This window comes from Tasmannia lanceolata, unplaced genomic scaffold (genome assembly GCF_043159265.1).
Source record: "Tasmannia lanceolata isolate RefF3 unplaced genomic scaffold, GAP_Taslan_0.1 ptg000018l, whole genome shotgun sequence".
NCBI classification, from domain to species: Eukaryota; Viridiplantae; Streptophyta; class Magnoliopsida; order Canellales; family Winteraceae; genus Tasmannia; species Tasmannia lanceolata.
The window spans coordinates 66,359,520-66,386,053 of record NW_027518695.1 but is presented as its reverse complement, the minus strand read 5'-3'; the positions used below and the strand labels follow the sequence as shown (position 1 = coordinate 66,386,053).

The 26,534-nt window shown below is 39.6% G+C and overlaps 1 protein-coding gene across 1 annotated transcript; it reads right to left on the bottom strand.

Annotated features, from left to right (window-relative positions):
• Positions 1–5,227: 5,227 nt before the first annotated feature.
• On the bottom strand, positions 5,228–25,376 carry LOC143851093 (strychnine-10-hydroxylase-like). Its single transcript, XM_077360419.1, has 2 exons — positions 24,303–25,376; positions 5,228–6,018 (listed from the first exon to the last, which is right to left on the bottom strand). Exons 1-2 carry the CDS (start codon positions 25,239–25,241, stop codon positions 5,395–5,397), a joined length of 1,563 nt encoding a protein of 520 aa, XP_077216534.1. The 5' UTR covers positions 25,242–25,376; the 3' UTR covers positions 5,228–5,394.
• Positions 25,377–26,534: the final 1,158 nt, after the last annotated feature.

Genomic DNA, 26,534 nt, shown 5'->3' with positions numbered 1-26,534 from the left:
AATCTATCCACACTCCCATCCGCTTTCCGCTTCAATTTGTACACCCAGTTACATGTAACCGGATTCACATCTTTAGGCTTAGGAACAAGATCCCAAGTCTCATTTTTCACAAGTGCCTTCATCTCCTCATTCATAGCATCCTTCCATTCTCTCACCCATTTTGCTTCATCAAAGCAAGAAGGCTCATTATCATTAAATGGACCGGAAAGAAAACAAGAATAAGTGCTCATAATGTTTTCATCCCAATACCGTGCCGGCTTGACAATCTTTCTTTTTTATCTCCTAAGATGTGATGCATTACAGTCCTCTTCATTAGTTTCTTCATTTTGCTCATATTCTTGAATGTGACATGCAACATCACTCCCCCTATCACCTTGCTCCCCCATCGGCAAAGAAGAAGATCCAAATTCCATTGGAACATTTGGTGTCACCGGCAAGTTCATTGTTGATTGAGGCTCAACCTCAACAAGGATACACCCACACCATTAGTGGAACCACCATCCAAAGCATAATAAGAAGAGACTTCATCAAACACAACATCTCTTGAAACAATGGACTTGTGAGTTGTAGGATCCATGCACTTCCAACATTTCTTCCTTTCATCATACCCAATGAAAATGCATTTCTTCGCCTTAGCATCCAACTTGGTTCTCCTTTCATCCGGCACATGCACATAGCAAATTGAACCAAAAACGTTGAAATGCTTGACACTAGGCTTCACTCCAAACATCAACTCATAAGGAGACTTCATATCGGACTAAGAGGCACCCGATTAATCACATAAGTTGCACATGCCATACCTTCCGCCCATAACGCCTTGGGTAGGTTATTTGCATGCAACCAACTTTCACAAGTTTCCACAAGATGCTAAATCTTCCTCTCCGCGACTCCATTTTGTTGAGGCGTATAGGCACAAGTGAGATCCCTTTGTATACCATAATCACGACAAAGTATAGAAAAGTCATCGGAAGTAAACTCCCAACCATTATCGGTTCTCAACCGCTTGATCTTCTTGTGAAGTACACCTTCAACGGTCTTCTTGAACTCAACAAACTTAGACAATGCATCGGATTTCTCCCTTATAAAATACACCCATGTGAATCTAGTAAAATCATCAATAAATAACAACATATAGCGGTAGTTGAAAAGTGAAAGTGTCCTACAAGGTCCCATTACATCACTATGGATAAGCTCCAATGGGGCCTTGCACCTTGAAAGAGACTTGTCAAATGGAAGACGATGTGCCTTACCATTTGACAACCCTCACACACTTTTCCACAACCAAAGGAATTCAAATTTGGTAGCCCATTCACTAGATTCTTTATCACCATGACCTTCAATTTATCCATGCTAATATGACCTAATCTAGCCAAATTGAAGCACCATCATTTGTACTCATTTTATCAACATATAAGGTTGAAGCTAATAAAATAAACAAATCTTTAACTCTCTTACCGGTGTAGACAACATCCGCCTTCGAGCTTGAAATATTCCGAAGAAATTTCACCCTCCTTAGGCCCGAACAAAACATAATTTACCGCATCAACCGCATTTGCGACAGAGAAAAGATTCTTCTTCATACCGGAAACATGAAACACACTCTTAAGTGTAATAGGATTCTCATTTGCACCCCCAATGGTAATGGCCCCTATTTTCTCTACCGGATGTATGGTGTTGTCCGCCGTGATGATAGCATCGTTGCCTTCATATTTTTGGAACTTTGAGAATTTGGATTTGTCGCCGGTAAGATGATGCCCACAACCGGAATCGACAAGCCAATCATCCTTAAAATTGATGGATGCCAAAGCACCCACCGTAGTAGTTTCCGCCACGAAACTTCTACCCCAATTTTCTTCATTTTTTCGGTCATCAACATTTTCGGCTACATTACTATCCTTCAATTTCGCACGACAATTCTTTTGTATATGCTCAACTTTACCACATCGGTAACACTTGATACCCTTTCGGTTTCCATTACCCATAACGGATGATCCTCCTTCATCTCCACCTTTACTTGGAAAATTTTTCTTCTCTTTATATTTGTTGAAAGGCTTCTTGTTGCTTGAAAATAATGCTTCTCCTTCACTCCCGGATATTGAACAACCCGCCATTTGTCTAGCTAAAGACTCTTGTGAAGAAAGAAGATTCTCAAACTCCACCAAAGAAGGTTGCCGATCCCACCCTTGAATCGACGTAACATATGGAATGTACTATCTTTTCAACCCACGAATAATATGTCGCTTCATTCGTGCCTCCGAAATAGGATCTTCTGGATCCAATAGAGAAATCTTCGAACAAAGATTCTTAATCTTAAAAAAGAATTGAGAAATAGAGAGACTACCTTGTGTAGTATTTGCCAACTCATTCTCCAACATTTGTAGACGAGCCATATTTTTCTTATTTAGCAATCCATCAAGGGTAATCCAAATCTCACTCGCCGATTTACACCCAATGATGTACTCAAACAAGTCATGTGAAATAGACCGCTTCAAAAGAAATTCGGCCTTAGCATTCTTCATCCTCCATGCCTTCAATACATCGGCATTCTCTTGTGTATCTTCCGGAGCTACAACGGCATTGCCACAAACAGACCTCCCATAAATCTTCTCCCACAAGATAAGACTCCATACATGTTCTCCATATCTTGTAATTCGATTGATTTAGCAACTCAATGCCGAATCCGCTAACCCTTCCACTCATATCCATCTTCAAAGCACCGATTGAACTTCTTCACCAAGGAAATCTTGAGAAGCACCAACTACCACCCTTGTAGCTTTGATACCATATAGAGAAAGACGGATTTCACAACACCGGAAAACCCTCTTCTCAAATAGTGAAACCAAAGTTTACTCTAGCCCAAGATGAACAACCAAGTAGAAGAAGAACAATGCCCAAAAGAGATGTGCTTCAATATATGACAGAAAGAACAACACTACAAGATAAACAACAATAAAAAGAAGAAAGCTTCAAGAGGAAAGGTTGCACACAAGAGAGCTTTAATGAAGCTTCAATGGAGGTCTAGGTTATGGAGAATCTCTACCAAAATGAAGTTAATGAGAATTAGGCTTAGTCAAGGAAAGTAAAGAGAAGATAGCTTAGGTAAGTGGTAGTGGGTATGGGAAAGTGGTGTCTTAAATGCTTAGGGAAGTAGTGGGTTTGGAGTTCCAAGTAAATGTTTGAATTTGAAGTAGGTAGGTAGTGGGAAAAGATGGAGCAAACATGTATGGCTCACATGGAGCAAACATGTGTGGCTCACACATGTGCAACCTAGGCAAAAAGACCAACATGTCCATGGACACAGAAGTACATATTTGCCCTCACTACATTTCTCAAAATAAAAATAAAATAAAGCAACCCAAAAAGTACACTTTAAAAATTAACATTGTTGAGATGTCTCAGTCGGTTTAGTTTCCATTATGACAAAGCGTGAATAGTATTTCCCTTGATCAAAGCCACATATGTTGCATTGTGGATTAACAACTTCCTTCAATGGGGTTGGACTTTCATCCCGATGTCACTATTAAAGTCAAGGAACACTATTGAAAGGGACTTTGTAGCTGGCCAATTACAATCAATAGCGGTGATAGTTTAGAATCTTAATGGTTGAGATGTCTTGTTTTCATATTTGGATATATAGGCGACTTCTCTTGCTTAGCTCGACTAGGAGAGAGAAAGAGATTGTAAATTACAATCAAACAATACTAAGGAATGACAAACAAACAGAAGAGATGTGATTTCTCTTGTTTTATTTCTCTCAAGAACCAATGGTCCCTTCCACCTCAAGAGTTCCTCAAACTGAATTTTGATGGCTCTAATTTGGGGAATCCGGGACCTGCGGGTATTGGTGGGCTTTAAGAAATGAGAAGCGGGGTGCTATTTGGGCATTCAGTGGGCCAATAGGGGTGACAGATTCAAATGAGGCGGAAGTTCGAGTTGTTTACCAAGGAATTTATTTTCTACAAAGCGTAGGTATAAATAGGGTGGTGGTAGAAGGGGACTCACTCAATGTTATAAAGTAGCTAAGAGACTCACATAAGGTACCTTGGAGATTTGCAGCACTATTTGGTTAGATTCAGGACAGGATTGGAACCTCTTCAATATCTTTCAATCATATTAGGCGGACAACAAATGGAGAGGCTGACAAGCTTGCTAGAGAAGGAGTTCATACGGAGAGAGTTGAGCTTTTCGACTTTCTCTCTCCATAGCTGCTAGCATTTGCATCATTATTTCTTCTGTATTTTCTCGGCTCTATATGCCGTTTCTTTGTATTCTTTTAGGACCTCCTCGGTCTTCGATTTTTTTTCGAATAACCTTACCATTCAAAAAAAAGAAAAAAAAACCATTGCCAGAAACGATTATGCTCTAAAGAAGCGATTCTTACCTGTCCTTATAGTGGTGAGAATGAGGATCACTTGGAATTTGAGTTGTCACTATGGCCTTCAATGCCTTTGAGATATAATTTATGAACATAAAGATACAGAACCTTAGAATTCAACTACAAAACCCAGTTTTTCGACTACAGACATCTGATTAATATCCAGACTTCTGATATTCCTACTCTCCATTCCTACAGATGTCTTATTTTTTACAGACAGGAACTCTGGGTAGGTGATTAGTTGCTTATTGTTATTCAAAACGAATTTCTTGTTTTTTTTTTTGAAATTTTCTAATCGTTCCAAATTATCACAAGTAGCATTAATCAAATTCTCCTTTTCTCGTTCTATCTCAAAGTGTCTTCTCTTATAATGAGAAATATATGATATTGATTGTATGAAAAGGGAAAGAGTTACATTTGTAGGTTTCGAGCTAATTCCAATGTAATCATCAATTTTTGCCTGCGGAAAATTGTGCTCACACTCGCGGAAGTAGGCTTTTGTGTCCAACCACCTAAATTGAGTATTTTTGTGCGTTATCATTGTGTTCTTATTTGAATCCAATATTCAGTTTTCCACTCAAAATCGTTTCTCAATATCCAAAACAGTAAGGCATTTAAGCCGTTTAAAGATGCCACTTAACGCATCAGTGATTGAGAGCTTTGCTTGCTTGGGAGTATTAGAAAAGACCGGACACACTTAATGCAACAGAAAATAGTGTGTCCACAGAGTCCTGAGCATATGAAAATTCCTAGCGTTTCAAATCCTTTTCTCAATATCGTATCATCATATCTGCACAACTATTTGCAGCTTAAAAAAATCTACCCATGAATATCAATGGAGTACAAGGAAGATGCTGCTAATAAAAAGCCCGTCCTTGCCATTCAAAAAAAGGAAAAGAAAGGAAACAAGCCCAAGTCATTCTGTTTATTAAAGAAGAATTAAGTACAACATCTAAAGAAGTTATTTGTAATACTACTTATTTAATTCAAACACAATCTTGCCACTGCAGTAAAGCCATTTAATAAAGCTCAAAAGGGAGGCGTGGGATGAAGAGCACCTCTAATGGAGTTGCTTTAGGGAGACTTATACCTATGCTCTCCGTCAAATCCACAGGAGTGTCCGAGGGGGTCGCCATGTCGAAGCTTTGAAGAAGACGAGCAAGCATCAAATGAAGGACTTGGATAGCGAGGGTCATCCCCGGGCACGATCTTCGCCCTGACCCAAAAGGCAGGTACTCAAAATCCGGACCCTTGAAATCCATGTCCATGCGACCACCGGTTAGAAATCTCTCAGGTCGGAAATTGAATGGGTCTGACCACACACGTGAGTCACGGTGCAGCTTCCAAATGTTAAGGAATACTTGTGTGCCGGCTGGGACATGGAACCCACCAATGTGGCAATCTTCCACAGCCTCGTGGGGTACCCCTAAAGGGGCTGCCGGGTATAGGCGCAATGTTTCCTTGACAATGGCTTGGAGGTACACGAGTTTCTTGACATCTGATTCGTCCACTTGTCTCTCGTTGCCGACGTGGATATCCAACTCATTTTGTGCCTTTTTTATTATGTGGGGATTCTTGAGTAGCAAAGAGAGGGCCCATGTTAGAGAGATCGAGGTAGTGTCACTGCCAGCTATGATCAAAGTCTACACAAGATCAATAATTTTTGGGGTTATTTCATTGAAAGATCTCTCACCAAACAACAGTTAGAATGCCTACAAGCTCAAATGTCAAGTATATGGAGTTCTTCTAGCACCAATCGCTTGACTTATTAAAGCATTCTATTCTCACACACATTTCTGATGGGTATGGGACCCATGTCACATCGAAGGACATAGCTCACATCATGAGCCAACGCAGATCAAACAAAATGTGGTTGGAAAGTGGTGCTAGCATTTAGCATAGAAGTACTTTCAATTATGTGGATTTGTTCAACCTTGAATATGATTTAGTTAAGGACTCTTAAAATAGAAAAACAAAAGGTAAGAAAAGCCTCAACAAAATTAGGCATTCAAATATATTTGCTTATGTATGTGTAGAGCATGTAAGATCCCAGATCAGAAAGGGTGATAAAGTTTCTTGGCTATATATATGTGGATTCTCCTTCTCCCCATGTAGACGTGTTTTCAGCATCTCAAAGGAACGGGTCCCACAGAGTGGGTTGGGCACGGTTAGTGCTGCTAAGAAATAAAATTGGGGAGGGAAGAAGACCTAGAACTAGACAATATTTACGCAGTGGGGTTGGGGCATGACAGAATGGTATCCGAGCCGTACCTCCCGCATTACTATGTGCCAGTGAGGATGTTGGGCCGTAATGGTCATGGACTGTATGATCCCACATCGGAAAGGGAGATAAAGTTCATGGACTATATATGTAGATTCTCTTTCTCCTTGTGTAGACGTATTTTCAACATCACAAAGGGACGGGCCCTGCGGAGTGGGTCGGGCACAGTTAGTGCCGTTGGAAAACAAAACCGGGTAGGGAAGAAGACCTAGAATGGAACAATATTTTCACAGTATGGTCAAGGCGTGACAGAATGGTATCAGAGGCGTCGTACCTCTTGTAGTACAGTGAGCGAGCCAGGACGTTGGGCCCTATGGGTGGTAGATTGTAAGATCCCACATCAGAAAGAGACATAAATATCCTGGGCTATATATGTGGATTCTCCCTCTCCCCGTCTAGACGCGTTTTCAGCATCTCCAAGGGGAAGGCCCTGCGGACTGGGTTGGGCACAGCTAGTGCTACTGAAAAACGAAACTGAGGAGGGTAGAAGACCAAAAATCGGAAAATATTTACAAAGTGGTTACTGTGTGATGACCCCACTGTGTAAATACTGTTCGGTTCTGGGTTTTCCCATCCTCTCCAATTTTGTTTTCCACAGAATTAACCATGTCCGACCCAGCCCTCAGGGATGCTGAAAACACATCTACATAGAGAGAAGGAGAATCCACATATATAGCTTAGGAACTTAATCTCCCTTTTCGTTGTTGGATCTTAGAATAATATATGTGGATTCTCCTTCTCCCTACATTTTTAGCATCCCTGTGGGGTGGGTCGAGCACGGTTAGTGCTGCTGGAAAACAAAAACTAGGAGGGTGGGAAAACTCGAAGACAATATTTACACAGTGGGGTCGAGGCGTGGTCGGGGCGTTGACAGAATGGCATATAAGCCTTACCTCCCATGGTACGGTTTGCAAACTAGGAGGCTGAGGCCCTTAGGGGGTGGATTCTAAGGTCCCATATCGGAAAGGGAGATAAAGTTTGTCGCTAAATATGTAGGTTCTTCTTCTCCCTGTATAGATACGTTTTCCGTATCCCAACGGAGTGGGTCGGGCACGATTAGTGGTGCTATAAAACAAAACCAGGGAGGGTAAAAGACCCATAATAAAACAATATTTACACGGTGGGATCCAGGCGCGATAGAGGATGTGAGCAGAAATGTGATATTACCATGGTAAATTTTATCAGTATCGGTCAACATTTCAATTGAATATGCAAATTATATTTTACTATCTAAATTATATGATATTATTTTTCATGGGTCATGAAATCAAGTGATGCCAAATGTTTGAACTGTATATTTGTGTTTATTTCTTTTTTTAATTATTTTTTGAAATATGAAAGCAATGTTTGAACTGTATATTTGTGATATTATGTGATAGTATTTTTCATGGGTCATGAATTCAAGTGATGCTAAATGTTTGAACTGTATATCTGTGTTTATTTCTTTTTTTAATTATTTTTTGAAAAATTTGTTTCAACCGAAAGCAATGAATTGACAATTTTAAAATGAATTATTAGATTTTTAATGGTTCTTTTGTCAATTTTTTTAGTTACTATTTTAAAGCAAAGGATAGAAGCAATTAGTTTAAATAAAAAATGATAAATTAAAATACAATATGTCTCAACAAAAACATTTGTTATAAAGAGTCTGGTACATAACCTTTTCGAATAGTTAACATAACAATGGTATAATTATGTATTTGTGTAGCATAAATGATAGGTGAATATTTGCTAGAGGCTAGTAAAAATTTTAGGGTAACTAAGTAACAAAACATAAATAAATACTATAAATATTTAAGTTTTATAAATAGTTATAATTAATTTTATTCTTTCAATTTTATTTTTATCATTATTAATTTAATTATTTCAATTTTATTTTTGTCATTTTTTGTCAATTAATATTTTTATAAATATTTATTTTTCTGCCATCATGTAAGAACTGCGTAAAAACTCCATGTTCATCTTATGATTGGATTTTATTTCTACTTTGCCGTTTGTCTGTGCACAATCATATTGAATTTTGCTTGACTGATTTCTCAACAAGTGGTATCAGAGTAATGATTGGAGCAATCGTAGCTTGAGCCACAATTAAAGCAATTGTGAGTGTTTTATTTTAGATATTGGTTAGAGTGACCGTAGGAGGTAGAAATAGTGTTCCAGAGATTCTCGTTCAAGGTGTAGCCCTGCAACGAAAACTGTCGAGCGATCTTAGATAGGTTTGTTGGAAAAGTACTGAGAGATATAAGTCTAGTTTTATGTAGGTTTGATGGAAATGGCAGTTTCAGCCTATGAAAGATGAGGGTTGTTGTGGGGAGGGGGGGGGGGGGGAGGATACACCAATCGCGTATCGTCATGTTGCACTTGAGAACACGAGAGCCTTGAGGCCATGTGGCGTGAAAGGTCGCCACCTAGCTATGAGTCCCCTTCAAGCCAGCACCGTAATCTTCTCCAGCACGATACCGCCAAAGGCCACACACCACTCATTGGCCAATTGAGAGCCACCGATGAACCTAGGGAAGAAGCACAATGAAAACCAATCGTGGCATCCTTTTGAAAGTTCCTGTCCATGGTCAGAGCCACCTTGAAGAGGTTGAACAGACCGACAGCACTAGCAAAGGCACAAATGCCAGACCTCGCTGAGATCAGACGACACCCCACATCCTAATGCTTCGTTTGGTTGCACAAAATCTCAGCAACTGTCGAAATTTGGTTTGGATTTGGCATGCCATTCCACGTTTGGTTGCCAAAATGCATTGGACTCCCATTGATTCCCTTCGATTTCTCTCATGTAATAATTGCTTGTCTTATTTTGGTCTCCTTATTCCAAAAGCAAAGAATTATGGTTGAATTTTCTAGAGAATGGTGCTCTCTCTCTCTCTATCTCTCTCTTCTCTCTCTCTCTCCTCTCTCTCTCTCCTCTCTCCCTATATTGGTAATGACACCCCCTACTTTTTCTCCTACTCTCCCACTATTTGCCCGCAACCAAACACTACTACATAATTTTCCAAGGTAATTCTAGGCATATAAATATTCTTGGCTCTTCCCTTTGACTTCCTATTCCACCTCTCCGAGCCACTCCAAGCAACCAAACGTACCATAAGGGAACTCCATCTATAAATAGGGAAACCCACACTCAGCATCAGAGGAGGAGGAGCATGAGAAAAAATAGAGCCAAGGTTTCTCCCTCTTGCAGACCTCATGAACCTCGGAGCACCTCAAAGAATGAACCTTTCAAACAATCAACCCAATTTGGACCACAACAGATTGGTGCCCACTTTGGGGCCGACAACATCCTCAACTAAATGAACTAGGCCACCAGCAGGATACTAGACATCATGGACACCGGTGAGGAGCCGCCCCTAGTGTTAGACCCGATGCGTGAGCCTCTCTCTCCAGCTCATCCACACTGGACGGATATGCACTCGTTATCATAGCCATCATTTACCTCTCCTACGAACAAGTACAACTACTTCGTCAGCCAGGTAGCGAATCTGGCCAGCCTTCTCCAAATATATGTAGAGGTGGGGTGGGACCGGACCCTCAACGCATAAAGAGATAGAGAGACCTGTCCGACCAGAGACAGAGGTACTGGAGACCCCACATCAAATGAGCCCAAGGAGTCCCTCAACCTCTGTATCCAGCATGGTGATACCCGCTAGGAGGGTCAACATTGTGGGATTGAACCCGGAACCGTCCCACCATCAGAGCCTAATGGCCAGGTTCACCAAGAGGAGAGGCCTCCTCCCTACCCCAACCTTCGTCAAAAAATACAAATATGATTGGCGAAGCAATGAGGTGGAGAGTACCATCCGAAGAGGTAGAAGATGATGAGAAGCACCTCTTTATTCAAGAGATTCTAAAAGAGCCGATCCCCGACAACTTCTGGCTCCACCCACTCAATCATTATGATGGTACCACCGACCCATTGGAACACGTCCGATCTTTTAAGATAGCCATGATACTTCACAATGTAATAGACGTGATGTTGTGAGCCTTCCTTAGCATCTTAAAAATGGTCGCACGCATGTGGTACTCCAATCTCTGGTCCAATTCCATCAGCATCTTCCAGCACCTCAGGTGAATGTTCGTGACACGATTCGCCAATAGCCAACCCTTTCCCAAGATGTCTAAAATCCCCTTGGCCACAAAACAGTAGAAGGGTGAGATGTTGAGAGAGCATGTGACCCTCTTTAACACTAAAGCACGATTCGCCAATAGCCAACCCTTTCCCAAGAAGTCTAAAATCCCCTTGGCCATACAACAGTAGAAGGGTGAGATGTTGAGAGAGCACGTGACCCTCTTTAACACTAAAGCAGCAGAGGTACAAGAGCTCAATGTGTTAGTTGCCCTCATGGCCATGAGGACAGGCATCACATACACTGGGTTAAAGATCTCCCTTGTCATGAAGCCTGCTAAAACCTTTCGGGACTTGACGGCCCGAGTAGAGAAGTGCATCAATGTTGAAGAAATCGTGGCGATCGAGAAAGGAATAGAGGCCAAACGATTCGGAGTCAACTACCAAGAGCAAGAAGACACCAGGCATGGATCAGGGCCAAACAAATAGCACATGTGGAAGGATCCCCCGAGGGTTCATCCCAGCCCTCCTCATAGATTTGATAAGTAACTCCCTTGAACTCCTCGATTACTCATGTCCAAATGGAGATCAAAAATTTAGTCAGACGAAGGTCGGCGGGATCTGAATAAATACCGCAAGGTCCACAGAGATCACGACCATGACATCGAGAGTGTCACAATCTGAAGGACGGGATCAAGTATTTTATCCACCAAGGACACCTATACCGATACATAGACGATCTCCCTTGAGTCGAGGAGCTGTCTAGAAGAGAGACGAGAAGGTCTCTCGAGCGTCGAGGATAGGAGCGACCACAGAGGTCCCTGTCCCGAAGAATCCCAAACTGAAGAAACAATCGCGATCAACCAACAACAACCTACGTCATCCATTGAGTAATAAGTTAAATGAATGTACTCCCCTTTTCTGGTTTTTAAGTTCAATGAAGTATTCTGCATTTTGTGTCTTGTATTTTCTACTATACGGCAGATCAACCCAATCCTTCCAACAATGGACCCATATTTCACCAAAAGATCTGGGCATGCCCCCAGGCTAAAGAGGCCAGTCCCTAGGATAAAGACCCACAAGGCATTAAGTCCCAATGGCCACTTGGGTAAAGAAGCCATCATCTCGTTGGGCTAATGAACCATTGGGCAAAAGACCTAGGCCTATCCCTAGGTTAAAGACCCACGAGGCACTAAAAAGACCTAATCATGTCCTTAGGCTAAAGACCCACGAGGATCCAAAAATACCTAACCATAACCTTAGGCTAAAGACCTATGGGGAACAAAAAGACCTGATCTAATTTCGGACACAAAAGACCATGAATCTGATGTTCCTGTAAGGTAGATAAGAATCATATTGATATCTCGAAAAAGAAAGTAGAAGGGAAAAAGAAACGTCATCCCAAAAATAAGGCTAATGACAAACCAGAGAGTCGACCGATTTCTTGGCCTCTACATCTTTCAAAATGCATAGAAGGATATACCAAAAAAGGAAGAAAGATAAGGACTAGAAGTGCCAAAAGAAAGGAGTCTTTCACAAAGTACTCAAAAAGTACTTACAATGTGGGTTTCGAGGCCAAGTATAGGAGTTCAATCAGGTACCAGGTAACACTATAATACAAAGGTAAAAGTGTCGGTCCAGCCTCCTTCAGTCGTTCCACACTGCATGCGCACAAAGGTATGTAACTGAAGAAGTGCAGGCACACTAAGTACTCAAATATTAATTGGAACCAAGCAAATGGGAGAGCTTGATGACCAACATACAGATCAGCGACCTGCCCAAAGGCATCATTCCAAAAAAGTACAAAAAGAGAGGAGTTAGAATTAGAACAGCCAAAGCATTGTCACCTTGATCAGAGCTGAGGGGGTTCAGACGCATCATCATCATACTCTGAATAAGACCGCCTCGCTGAGCTTTTCCGGTAAGCCACAAGGGTGCCCTCCACAAACATGTCTCCCACTTCAAATGAAGGCAAACCTCAAATACCCATGTAGGTCTTCACCTCCTCATCAAGCAAGGTGGGGAAACGATTAAACTCTCTGACAGTGGATTCTCCCCACCAAGTTCTAAAATTCCAGAGCACCAGACACTCGATGGCGGCATGAAGAAAAGCAAAGAAAAACCTCCTCTGCCACCCAGAGAGAGGGTTCAGCACCTCAAACAAGAAACCTCCGAAGTTTCTTGGCCATAGAAAGTACTGCCCTCACTCATCACACTCTCCTAAGAGAAAACATCTATGTAAAATTGCACAGTGGATGCACCACCTCAAGTTCGATATCCTAACTATGAATGCAATAATGTACCTCCAAGACTCTGACGTTAGCTACCCCTGAGCCAGCTGATTATATCCCATAATCTCTAAGATATCCTTATGGAAATGAAGGCGAAGACCGGCGCGGTAGAATCCTTAGTAAAGGCAAACTTCTATCACTCTCCCGCTTGAAGCAACCTCACCGGCTTTTGGCAGCCGGAGAGGGGAAGACACTTTTCGCAAACCTATCCCCCCTCCTCTAGTCTGCATTCCTTATGGCAAATCATATCTGGTTTTCTCTTTTTGCAAAGAGTTTAAATAGCCATTTGTTTGGGGTCGCTGTCCAGGCCCCAACCATTCCATGATAGAATTTGCATTTGGCCCCTCCTCCACTTTTGGTTTTTTCTGGTCAATACTGTGAAATCCTGTAGTGCCGGTCCCTTCGAACCACAGGCCTTAGTAGATTTTGTTTAAGCTGGTTGGGTATAGCAAACAACCAAAGCTTTCCAGCCCCCTCAACCTACCTTGCTATCCGTCCAAGAGATGTCGATAATCTAGAAGGGTCAGTCCGACGACGTAAGGAAAACTTCCCTACCTTGCGGACGCAACCCCAACGAATATCTTAAGCATCAAAAGTTTTTGGCTAAAAAAGATTCGAAGACACTCCTCATGCTACTGAACTTCACTTTCAATAGCGTTTGCATGAGCTACCGCTTACTCAACTTGCGCAAAGCTACTGAAGTAGCTTTGCCTTCGCTACAATTTCCTGCAATAAAAATTCAAATATGATCCTGGTGAGATCACCCTCTGCCAAGACAGACATTCTGAATATAGTGCAATAGCTTAGATCACCACTGAAGACTCTAGGAGGATGATATTCACCATGGCAGGTACCCACAAATCTAAGCTACAACTATCTTCTGAACTCCCCACAGACATAAACAAAATAAAGTAAGTTATCATACTACTGTATCAAGTCTATCAAAGATGAAGGAGAAAGAAGACATCGACCGCCTTTTTATTGAAGGCTGCCAATAGATTTATTTACGCACGCGGCCATAGGTCACCATCCCAATTGTTTCCGCCAAACGTCATTCCAATTCCACTCAAACCAGAAAAGTAATTAAGGCCATTCTCTCCTCAAGTGAACCCATGTGGACCAAGAGATCCGACCGTGAGATAAAAACCATATACTTTTTTGGCCCGACCTGGCCGGGCCAAAAAATGTAGGCGGCTATATGTTGGGATCAAAAAGAGCACACCAATCGCACAGTGCCACGTGGCTTCGAAGCCCACGAGTGCCTTGAGTCCATGTGGAGGGACATGACGGCACCCAACTATGATGACCCCTTCATGCTACCACCACAATCTTCCCCACCACAAAACCGCTCTACATTATCTTAGTTTTCTACTTTCTTGGGAACCTTTCCATTTTATCATGCACCCATTTGTTTTTGCCCTTCTTTTTTACACATTGTCCAATTCCTTTTAAATGGTTTCATATGATATTTAATGTTTACCGATAATTGTTGTCCTTAAGCCACTAGCTATCATTCTTCTATGTCTTCTTTTTCTTCCAAATCCTCTTTTCAATCTGTTTCAGTTGAGGCGACTTTATTGAGGTGCATGCCTAAAATTGATATAATTGCTCTAGTCAGTTTTGGTGCTTCATATCAATGAGGTACATGCCTTGGTCCCTTGAGCTGCATGCATGAGAGAGTCATTTCAAATTCCATGAGGATTGTTTCTAAAAGCCAACAGGCACGAGTCCATTGTGACCCTTTTTATGTAGACTTAGCCATTGAGACCTAGAGTCTCATCTAGTCCATCATGGCTATTCGTTGCTCATCCAATAAGTAATATTTCTTTCAACTAGAGGCATTACTGGACATTCGGCAAGAAGCATCAGTCAAAGAACCTTACACTAGAAGAATCGGCAGCATGCCGCTAATTGTTTGGGGTCATTTATCGTTATTAATTGGGGACATTTGATTATAACCAAGCTTATCTAGATTTTCACTCAATATGCATTTGATGGGGCATGTTAAGATATGTTGGATCGAATATCGTAAAATCTACCCATTGGATCATCTAGGATTAGATGAGAGGTTGGATGACTAGATTAGGGTACTAGATAGACTAGGCAAATAATTTACATCAGGTCTATATTTTCCTACTGTAGACACCCCCATTTTGCTATGCTTTAAAAAGCAAAGGGTTCGATGGGTCTACCAAATCCCAAGTTAGTCCTCTTGCATTAGGTCATGAATTCTTATGTTTTAGGGTAAATTTCAACTTGTTTTGAGTTTTCCTGTGTGGATTCGCAATCCCGAATGTCTCCAGGGGGTTCCATTAGTCTCCAAGTGATGACATTTCATGTTTTCATTCAAGTTTGAAAACCTGCTATTTTTTGAATTTCTTAGGATTTTTCTCATTTTTATCATTTTTTGCATCTTGGGGGTATTTTGGTCATTTCTAGTGTGTCCCATATTATCCCTAAAGTTTGTCTAAGAGATCATAAATGATTTTAAGTATTTTGGAATACCTGCTATTTTTAGAATTTTTCAGGATTTCTATCTTTCTTGAAAATTTAGTGTTCTAAGGGCATTTGGGCATTTCCAGGGAGTTCCAAATAGTCATGTTTGACGTCATCCACCATATCAAGTGAACTTCCATACCTTGTATTTTCAAAAATTTTCTTCTTCTAATTTTCATTTTTAACTTCACCCTTAAAGGGCATTCCGGTTTGAGGGTATTTTTGTCACTTTTTGATGTGTGTTGATCAAACAAGGTCATTTTGGTCAAAAACTATTTTTTTAAGGGGAAGAGTGGTTCGAGCTTGTGTGTAGGACCCACAATGTGCATCACATAGTGTGGGTCCATCATTGTAAATTTTGAATTGAAATGGGTTGGATTTCATAAAAGTCCATAGTATGAACCAAAATAGCCCATAAATCAAAGGCCCATAAACCAAAGCCCATGAGGGAACCACATGTGTGGTTCGGCCACATGTAATGGTCAGCCATACATGTGTCCCCACATGTTGGGCGTCCCAATATTTAATAAGATTTGATTGGATTTGGTTGACAAAAATAAAAGATGGGAAAGAGAAAGGGCTAATATGGTCCTGATCACTAAAATGATCATAACTTTTGAACCACTCGTCCAAACAATTCGTATGTATACTCGTTGAAAACATCTTGAGAAGGGTTACAACTTTGTAGTTTATGACTTTTCGTGACTCTTACGTTAAATAGGTCAAAAACGAGATTTAAAGTTGGGAAGTGTTTTTTGGACGGGAATCACTATGATATCTTGCATTGTTGTTTTAATTTTGAAAACTACAATATTTAGAAATGCAAAGTATAGCAATTTGCCTAATTAGTATAATATATGTATAGTCTTTCTTTAAAAAAGGGGCAACACAATAAAGAAACAAAGAGAGAAATAAACAAAGCAAAATTAGAAGGTGATGAGAATAGAAAGTTGCTTTCTTTCTCTCATTTCAATATCTATATACACCCAAAAAGCAACGTCCATATTCTCTATCTATACAATTGGCATGTCTTAGTAAGCAAGTAAGCTAATTGTTATTGATAACGGGAATATGTATAATTAAGAAACAAGAAGGAAAAACAAGCCAATAGAGAGAATTAAAAAGAGAGCTAGAATGACAACTCTCACATGGGAAATTGCTATTTTTGCTTTTTGCCCTAGCTTTTTCTGCAAATAAGCATCAAACCAACCTTTTTGAGGATCTTGGAAAATCGTCCAGCCCATTCCCTCTCCTAAAAAATTCATCCACCCCTTTTTTGTGGAGGAATTGACTATATCTCTTTGAATTTTAGTGAAAGAAACCTATCTTCATCTTCTCTTGGCTATTATTCGAAGCAACTCATCTTTTCGGTAATTTGAGTTTTCTCTTTGCGTATCAAAAGGCTTGTCAAAGTGAATATCTCGGATTACAAGCCTTAAAGACCACAGATTAGTGATCAAAGGTTAGTACTCAAACCCTTTCTAGAATAGAACTAGTAACATGTTTAGGGGTGTTCTTCTCTTATTTTTTCATGATTTTTTTAGAGAATTCATGAGATGTTGTTTGCTATGAATATAATATGATATGTGATTGACCAATTTGCGTTATTGTTGATTTTGGTGGAAGAAAAGCCATTTTACATGAAGAAAAAATGATGTTCAATGAATTAGGATTTCAATTGGTTTTTGAGTCGTTTTTCAAAGCAACTAGTTTAAAACCAAAGATTTTTCCTAAAGTTATATTTTCTGAGTTTTAATTGAGTCAAAAGAACATTAGAAATCCAAAAATTTCAGTAGAATTCTTTCATCTTGATTATTTAAAAATTCATTAAAGAAATACCTCGAAAAGGGTTATTTGACACATAAAAATTTATTTACATGTCAAAATAATTCAGAATTCGACGAAATTTTAATTCCAGTAGTTTTTTTAGTATTTAAAGATCACAGAAAAATTTTAAAATATTTCGTGGTAATTTATTATTTTTATTGGATTTTTTAATGAAAAATAATTATTTTCTACAAGTGTAAAGGAGTTGTTATCAAACGAACTGTTCGAAAACTGAAATTCAGTAATAAGATGGATTGGTCAATTAATATCATTGTATGAATTTTTCAGAATTTGTATTTAATATTTTTAGTCGTTTTTATTCGAATCGGCCAGAATTTAAATAAATTCTTTTAAAATAGTAAATTCCAGAAAAAATATGTGAAATTTCTATTGTAATTTACTATTTTTATGAGCATGTTTCAGTACTGATTTGGATCGAATTGAGTGATGTTTGATATAAGTTGCTATAGAACTCCAATAAATTGCCTAAATTTGTAAAAATCATTAAAAATCACCTAAAATTCGTAAAAATTTTAAAAAATTCCAGAACATTTAAATATTCTAAAAACATCATAATCCTTAAGTTTCTGAAGTAAAAATTGTTAAAAATTATTGAGGGTCTTCACAACCTGCTAAATTGGTCAAAACTCTAGCGTAGGTGAATTTACCCTTAGAGCCTTAGAATACCCTGATTTTTAGATGATAGGAACCGGTTAAAAGATGAAAATTACCAACTTAATAACTTGGGTTGGGCAAACCGAAACTCAGATCAACTTTGGAACAGTTGGATTATGATTCCACCCCGTAGGAGCCTTTAGAGCCCTCTTTTAGGAACACTTACACCACATTGAGTTCTAGATCTTAGCGAGTCCTAGAGTTAGGAGACCAGTTAGCCTCATCACGGCCGGTTGCTATTGTTAGCAACTAAGCCTTAGATTAGGTTTCACTAGTTGATCTCTTTTTCCTATAAGACGTGCCTAGTTAACCTACGGAGTGTCTTGCATTTAGATAGGATCATATAGCATCTTAGATAGAGTCCTAGGATAATAAAACGTAATCAATTTAAATTAATTAATTTCTCTTAAAACTGTTAAAACAGTCTGTCTAGTCTAGATCGGTGTCCTAGATGAGTTAGGCATGTAGCTTAGTTTAGGCTACCGAACTACGTCGACCTTGATCCCAGTGAGGCTTGGGTACGTAGATAACTTGGATAGCACTCCAAGCTTAGGTCGATCCTACACACACTTCAGTAAGTTTTAGGGTTGTATTTTATTTCTTGATCATTTTCGAACCTTAAATTAACTAAAATAAATCAAATGAATCATCTAGGATTCTCCCAAATTAGATTTTAGGAAAACTTTCACATATATTGAATCAAACTAAATTAAGAGAATCAAAAGACGCATCTAGGAACCATATTAAAATTAGATCATTTATGATGCATGTCCTGTAGTTCGCACATCAAGAGAGTTTAAATGAGCATTTTAAAAAGAATTTAAGTGAGTTAATCTTTGAAATTGAATACCGAATTACCAGGCGAGAAAGATGCATATGGTGTATTCATCATACCTTCCATTCTTGTAATTAGGTAACAGATCTAGACTTCTGGGATCGCAGATTATTGCAGTGTCACTTATGGGTCCTAGGTCCCTTACTTAGGTAGCGACTCTGGTCATTTCTCTTGTGCGAAATTCGGATTGTTTTTGTAGTCCCAAGTTCACAAAATATATGTACTTTAATAAAAACTCATAAACCAGTAAAGAGTAATTCAAATCTAAGTCACCCTCGTGGGTCGTAAAGGGATCTCCTCCTGAAACGGGTACCACACCTATTCTTATCTTTATCTCTTTCTATGTGTTTATATGTAGTTGCTTTATTTAAGCACATTACTTAGTAATGAAAATAATATGAGATTAATGAAAATCCCGAATTTTACAAGTTAAAATGATTAGGTTAGACTTTAAATTTCAATTATTTAACTATTTTTTAGCATTATCTCATCTCCTTAGACATAAACAATCATGATTAAAGGTGGTTAGGAGGTGTAACGAAAACAAAGGAGAATGGTACAAATTTGTGATTTTATTTTCTCTTCTTTACATCCATTCGTGGAAAAAGGAGTTATTTACTTCTTCCACTCCTCCATATTTTGTGAATTTTTTTTTTATTTCTACTATATTTCTCCATTGTTGCTGAATCATAAATAATAAAAACCCAACAAGCTTTGCCTTCAGAAGATAGAGGGCGGAAGAAACACCCTAGCCCAATGACATTGTTGTCAAATTTTCTTTTATCTGCAAATTATTAATTTAGGCAATAATTATGGGCCCGTTTGGATGCCGAGAAGATTTTGATTTGGATTTCTCACATTTGCAGCCCTTTTATGTTGTGATTTTGATCTGGATCAAATCCTTTGATTTCCGAATCAATGACTGACGATGAAAAAAAATCAGATTTCCAAATATGCTGTGGAAATAAGTAATTGGAAATCCACAGATTTGGCGGTTTTATTCACCCTCTTTGCTCCTCAACCTCTCCCCTCTAGTAGGAAGTACCCCATTCCCTCTCTGTCTCTCAACGTGATCTGGCGGATCTATTCATTTTGTATTCAAAAGTCAATTCCAAATCCAAATACAAAATATGAGGTATTCAAATGGGCCCTAAAGGATATTTCTGTAAACTCACTTTAAACCTAGGGTTTGTGGCTACAAGTACCCTGAAAAAGATGTAAATCACTATTAATTCTGCAAAGGAAACTCGAGGAGAAGAGATTTCTAGAGAGAAGTTTGAAGGATGAGAAGTTTTGCCCGAGGGAGGCCGTTTGCGTGGAGAAGACGAACTCTCAAGGTAAGAAATATGATTATTTGTTAGTCTAAGGAATAAAGAATCCATGTTGATCATATTAGTAACAATTTAGAGTTGGTAGAACACGACTTCTACGATTCTTTATTGTCGATCTCCACCCGAAGAAATTTTTGGTTTTTTCAAGGGTTTGTGGAGATCTTTGAGTTATAAGACACCGTGAATCTGATCGACTTTGATTTATGAAAGAAAATCTAAAGGGATTGATGTTAGGTTTTATGATGTTTTGGGGTGTTTGAAGAAGGGAAATATGGCGTTTAAAGAAGAAAACCCAAAGAATACCAAAGTTGAAACGCGTTCTGGAAAAAATTCCAAATTCGTGTGTTCGGCCGGCCAAAGGAGCCTTCGGCTAACCGAACCTTGCCAGCTGAGCTTGGGTCTGGCCGACCGAACCCCGTATTTTGGTCGGGTTTGGTTTCGGTTCAGATTTGGGTTTTGATTTAGATTTTTGGGTCACAATTTAACCCTTAATAATGTGTAATTGAGTATGAATATTGACTTGGGGATAATCTAATATTGTAGGGTAATTATAACCACGATTTGAATGTGGAATTCACATTTGAGGGGATTTGAACAACACCAAAAGTGCGTAACTTGAATTTCTACGTTGTTGTTTTCTTCATGATTTCCGTTAATGCATATGATTTATGTTTCTAAGCCATGTTTAAGAACTGTTGAAACCATGTTTGAAATTCTGTAAATTATATATACTTTGAAAGCATGTTTTAGCATGCTTTAATTGTATGAAATCATGGATCAAGTGCGTTGTGTTATTGCATATGATTTGCAAGTTTTTTAATATTTTTGTAACATTATGAGTATGTTTCATGGAAGTTTTGTAGGTCCGAAGTGACCGGTGTGATGCTATATGCTACGGAAACCTGGTGTAGGTATGCTATCGTATCCTGATCTTTTCCAGTTGGTGGGCGAAACTGGTGCATAGTCACGAGAGATCGGTCCTTGCCTCCTCCATTAGGAGTTGTGAAACAATATTGTATTACCTCGTCTAGTAGGAGCTGTGAAACTAGACATTGACCTATGCCAGTAGGAGTTGTGAAATCTTGTCCGTTACTACGTTGGGCCAATTGACCACTTTTTCTAGTAGGGGACGTGAAGCTGGTGTCTGTTTGTTAGTCCGTCGGACCGTCACTACGGAAGTTGACTATTTCCGTAGCTATATATGACTAGTGGATTGTTGGCTGTTATGTATTGTGAAAAATCGTTGTTGTTTCCAATGTTATTTCTCATGTCTATGCCATTATACAATGCATGTATACGAAATAATTGTCGCATTTCATTTAATGCTTTCGTACATGATTTCATTGTAGTGTATTTGATCCATCTGATGTAGAAAGCTTGATTTCGTATTGGGGTGAGAGACGATTTATTTACTAATGGGTTAACTTCGTAGATATTGATTCATTTATTAGAAATTTACGTTATTTTAAACCGTTAAGAGGAACATTTATTTAATTAATTGTTATTTGTTGAGTGTTACTTGCTCATGGATTGATGGAGACTTAATAAATTTCTAGATTAGTGTGTTTAATAAATGAATTCCTTTAGCTGTTTTGTATATCTGTTTAACAGGTATTTGTCGTTGCTTTTGGCCTTGGAACCCTACTCTGGGCCGTGACAGCATGTTGGATATGTGACCTTGGTCGGTGACATACCACCAAGGTAGGCAAACCATGTGGGAAACCCGGACTTCCACAGTACCACCAAGGTAGGCAAACCATGTGGGAAACCTGGACTTCCACAGTACGATATAATTTTATGGGAACCGAACGAGTGACCTTTAACATGGAGCCAAAGGAACCTTTGGAGGTGTGAGGGGAATGGTGGAGAGAAGTAAAGAGAGAGAGTATGAGATGGCAATGGAGGCACACATGAAAGAGAGAACTGGTGTGGTGGAAGCCATTGAGTGGAGGAGGAAGAGGATGGCCATTACTAAATTTTGCATAACTTTAGCATAAGAGTACGGAAAGTACTACTAAATTTAACATTAAAACACTGTATTTTAGTACAAAGAGAGGATTCTAGAGATATCTTGTCGTGTGTGCCGTTCTACAGCATCAGCAACAGCAAGTAGGATTCTAGAGATATCTTGTCGTGTGTGCCGTTCTAGAGCATCAGCAACAGCAAGTACAGTAGAAGATATTTAACACCATGAATAAGACAAAAGGAGTGGTCGGTAAGATCCGGCAACACCGAGGCACACTTTAATACTAATAATTAATAAAGGCGAACGATATATTCGCCGGTGGAAATGATATTTTCACCCCTTTTTTGTCCTTGTGCTAGCTCTGTTTGGTTGCCGGGTTTTTTTTGTGGGAGAAAAAAAATATCCTGAAGATAGGTGGGAAAAAAAAAGTCCTAGAAGTATCCAGGTAAAATAAAAATCACATGTTTTGTTGAGTGAATTATGGTGGGAAAAAAAAAAACCTTTGTTTAGTTGCTTGAACTGGTGAGTAGAAAAAAAATCTTCTCAAGCTTATTTTTGGCTCATGAGTTTATTTTTGTTCCTGGTGTTATTTTGGGATGGGATGAAAAGGCAATAATTACAAAAGTGGGATTAAAAAATTAGCCCCACAAGTAATCATTACAAGAGTGGGATTAAAAAAAACCTAGTGCTAAAAGACAACCAAACATGGGATGGGACCAAAATTTAACTAACTCTTCCGGGGACAAAAATTTAACCAGCAACCAAACGTAGTACTTAGGACTTAGGACTACTCTTTTTACACGAGAAGGGTGTGGACCAAGGACGAAATGTAATGCTCTGTTTGGATGCCGGGTTTTTTTTTTTCCTAGGATTTATGTGGGTAAAGGTAGGAGATAAAAGAGGGGACAAGCATTAATTAGAGAAAGATATTATGATGAGTGGAGAGAGAGGGTAGAGAGAGAAAGAGAGAACACCATTTTCAAGAGAAGATTTTGCTGATGTCAGCAAGAAAAAGCTGATGTGACCACTAAAACTTTACCCACATAAATCCTGGGAACAAAAAAAACCTAGCATCCAAACAGAGCATAAGTGAAAATATCACTTCCATTCGCCCCATTTTTTACCTGGGACAGCCCGCTCTATTATATGTAACCCGTGGCACTCATTAAAGAGATATTAAATGGTGGCCGGTCGGCAGATATAAAGGGTGGAGAGAGAAAAAATCAAGCCCCTTTGATTTTTTATCAAGCCAAAAGTCAAAAAAGGTAATTTAACTTGTATAAAAATCAAGGGAAAGACAAAAACTGATAATTAATAAAGGAGAACGAAATTCCCATTTTCGTTTCTTGGAACAGCCCCTCTAGTGTTTTTATGACTACTCTTTTACGTTAGAGGGGTCTGTCCAAAATTAAAAAGGGTGAATAAATCATTTCCCAAATTAAATACAGGATACTGACATTTGAACCACCTTGTTTTGACAATGACTCAAACTCACCTGTTATTGTCGGGAATTGCTAGCGTCTATCGCAGAAGGCTTTTCGCGGCTAGTCTGCTTCACATTAGACCAGCGACTTTTGTCAGACCAGCCAGCGAAAAGCCTTCTGCGATGGACCTTACCAAATCCCTTATTATTTAAACAGCTGTCAAAAGCTATTAATTCTCCAGAGCTTCTCAGCCCACATGAAAAAGGAAAATACAAGGTGGGATTTGTGTCTATCAAAATATTGGAGTCCAACAATTATTAGTAGCCTAGAGAAATGGCATTGCTCCTCTCGAGGAAGGACGCAAGCATGTCAGATCCCTGACATAACACAATGCTACACAGGGAGTGGCAATACCATTTCCCCAAACAAGAGAATATATATATTCAAGAAAAAATTAGGGGCAGTGATAAATCGACCCCATGTATCTTAAATCGCGCCCCCAAGGGAAGATACATGGGGGTCGATTTATCAGTGCCCAAAATTAGTTGTGAAGTGAACCCTTCCAAAAATGAGAAGAAAGGCCTCCCACTGGCTGCACGTCACTCTAAAAAGTAAAAGTTGGCCAATGTTAAATGCACTTTTGTGATGTTCAGTCAACAGGAGAGCCCTTTCATCTCATTTTGTTGGGGCTCCCTTCAATATAGCATTCCTCGCTTAGAATATTACCATGGAAGTTGCCTTGATGGCTGTATCGAGATCATATCCAGGAATCTCAGCACTCTCCAGAATTGATAGCATCACGTCTATGAAGTCTTGGTCACCACCCGCTTTGCCGGAAATTCTCTTCCGGCGATGTTCCTCTAGCCAACTTACAAGAACAGAGTCAAATTCCCTAGCAGTCTTTTTCATGGCACTTAAGTGGCCCCCCAAATCCATCCACTCAAGAAAAGGAAGTGCATCCGAGACTACGAAAAGCCCAGTTAGATGCATCAATTTATGAACCGCTTGCTGAACTTGCCTTGCCTCGCCCTCTTCGCATTCATCAGAATATCCAAAATATCGTTTTCCAGTTATCATCATGACCACCACATTGAACATCAGGTCACCAAACCAGCGCTTCATATCAACCTTAACAGGATTCTGATTATTCATCACCCAAAGTCCGTACAACTCTTTTATGATTGTGTCAATCTCTGTGACACGGACTCTCTTAAGCAACTCAAGTCGCCGATGTGATAGTAGTTCGACTGTGGCTATTTTTCTCATTTCACGCCAGTAGGGTCCGTAAGGGGCTAAGCCGAACATGGCATGGTTGTAACTCATGTACTTTCCTGCTGCGCTTTTTGGGCGCGTAGCAAGTGCCTTGTCGTTGGAAGTAAAGCACTCTTTTGCTACCTCTGGACTGCTAACAATAAGAGCACGGCGCGTGCCTAGGCGTAGAGTGAAGGTTGGGCCGTATATATCTGCCATGGCTCCAAGTGTTCGGAATAGTGGCTTAGAGGCCCCAAGGAGATGGAGATGGCCTATAACAGGCCATCCACCGGCTGGTTCTGGTGCCTCTTTGTTCTTACTCTTGTTACTCTTGGCCCTTGCGAAATATACATTGTAGAAAATAATCAAGGCAAGAAACCCAGTAATAGCTTGCAATGAGAGAAGGAAATCCATATTGAGTCGGAAGAATGTAGAGGGCTTTGAGTTCTTACCTTTTAAAGTCAATATATGTGGGTGTTTTTTTTTTTTTTTTTCCCCTCTCTGGGCAGTTATATATCTACTCCCAAATATCCTAAATCGACCCCAAGTCTATCTCTCTCTAACCCAGAGGAGAGAGAAAGACACATGGGGAGTCGATTTAAGATATTAGTTTTTTTGTCTTTTTCTGAAATATGTGCCTGTACTGTTTCTTGTTAATGGCTACTCCTTTACACTAGAGGGGCTGTCCCAAGTAATCAAAGGGGTCGATTATATACTCCCCGCTCTAAAAGAAAATCTCACATGAATAGGTGTTCATAGCTCGACCTTGTAAAACCAATTTGGCTTTTTAGAGTGGAGGGTTAATAGGGATCGACCATGTAAAACCAACTTTGGTTTTTTTAGATTGGAGGGTTAATAGGGGTAAAACATTACCCCAAATGGTTACTGTTATAGATGTGGTATTCTTTGCGATTGCAGCGTTAGCAGAGGCAAAACATTAAACAAAATCATTATCGTTCTAGAAGGCGTATTCTTTTCTAGTAGGCTTAAAATTGTGGTAAATAGATCCCCTTTTCGTCGACAATTGCCCCAAAGTACACTATCTCCTGAACGACTAAAGCATAACCAGGGGATAAGTAGCTTTCCTAATACCTCTCTAATTGCGCCCTTTCTTCGTATTTGCATCAAACTACAATATCTTGTTAAATGAGACAAAAGTACCTTATCTCATTGGAAATAACCAAAGTACCCCAATGTAAATGAAAATGACAAATGATAGGGTAGAAAATGAACTACCCATTCACGAAGCGACAACTGGTAGGGGCAAACAGGGCAATCATCCCTCAAAGGAGGCTAGGGGTAACAATGTAACTACCCCTCTAAGGAAGCTTCCAAAGGCCAACCCTGCCTAACCACAGGCTAATACCTGTCCCAAGGGGTAAAAGGGTAATCTTATACCCAAACCTCTACTATAAAAGGCCACCTGAGGCTCAAAGGTAAATGACTAAATCCCAAAAAATTACTATTCATAGCTTTGATTTCCTTATTTGTGCCTAATACTGACTTGAGTGTCGAAGGGCCCGTCCAGAGTTACGACTCCGGGTTGGTCTTTTGACTGGGTGCTCATCCGTGCAGGGCATATTCACCTAACCAGTTTAGCGTTCGGAACTTGCCAGCTCAGCTCTCCCATCACTGTCTTATCTTTATGGACTAATGTGATGTCTTTTAGTGTTGTGCCTTAGACATGAACTTAACATGTCATATCGC

Excerpts from the sequence above, each read along its gene's own strand:
- LOC143851093 (XM_077360419.1), bottom strand. The coding sequence starts at position 25,241 with ATGGATTTCCTTCTCTCATTGCAAGCTATTACTGGGTTTCTTGCCTTG. Across the intron at positions 6,019-24,302 it reads CCATCAAGGCAACTTCCATG|ACTTTGATCATAGCTGGCAG; the intron begins GTAATATTCTAA and ends GATCTTGTGTAG.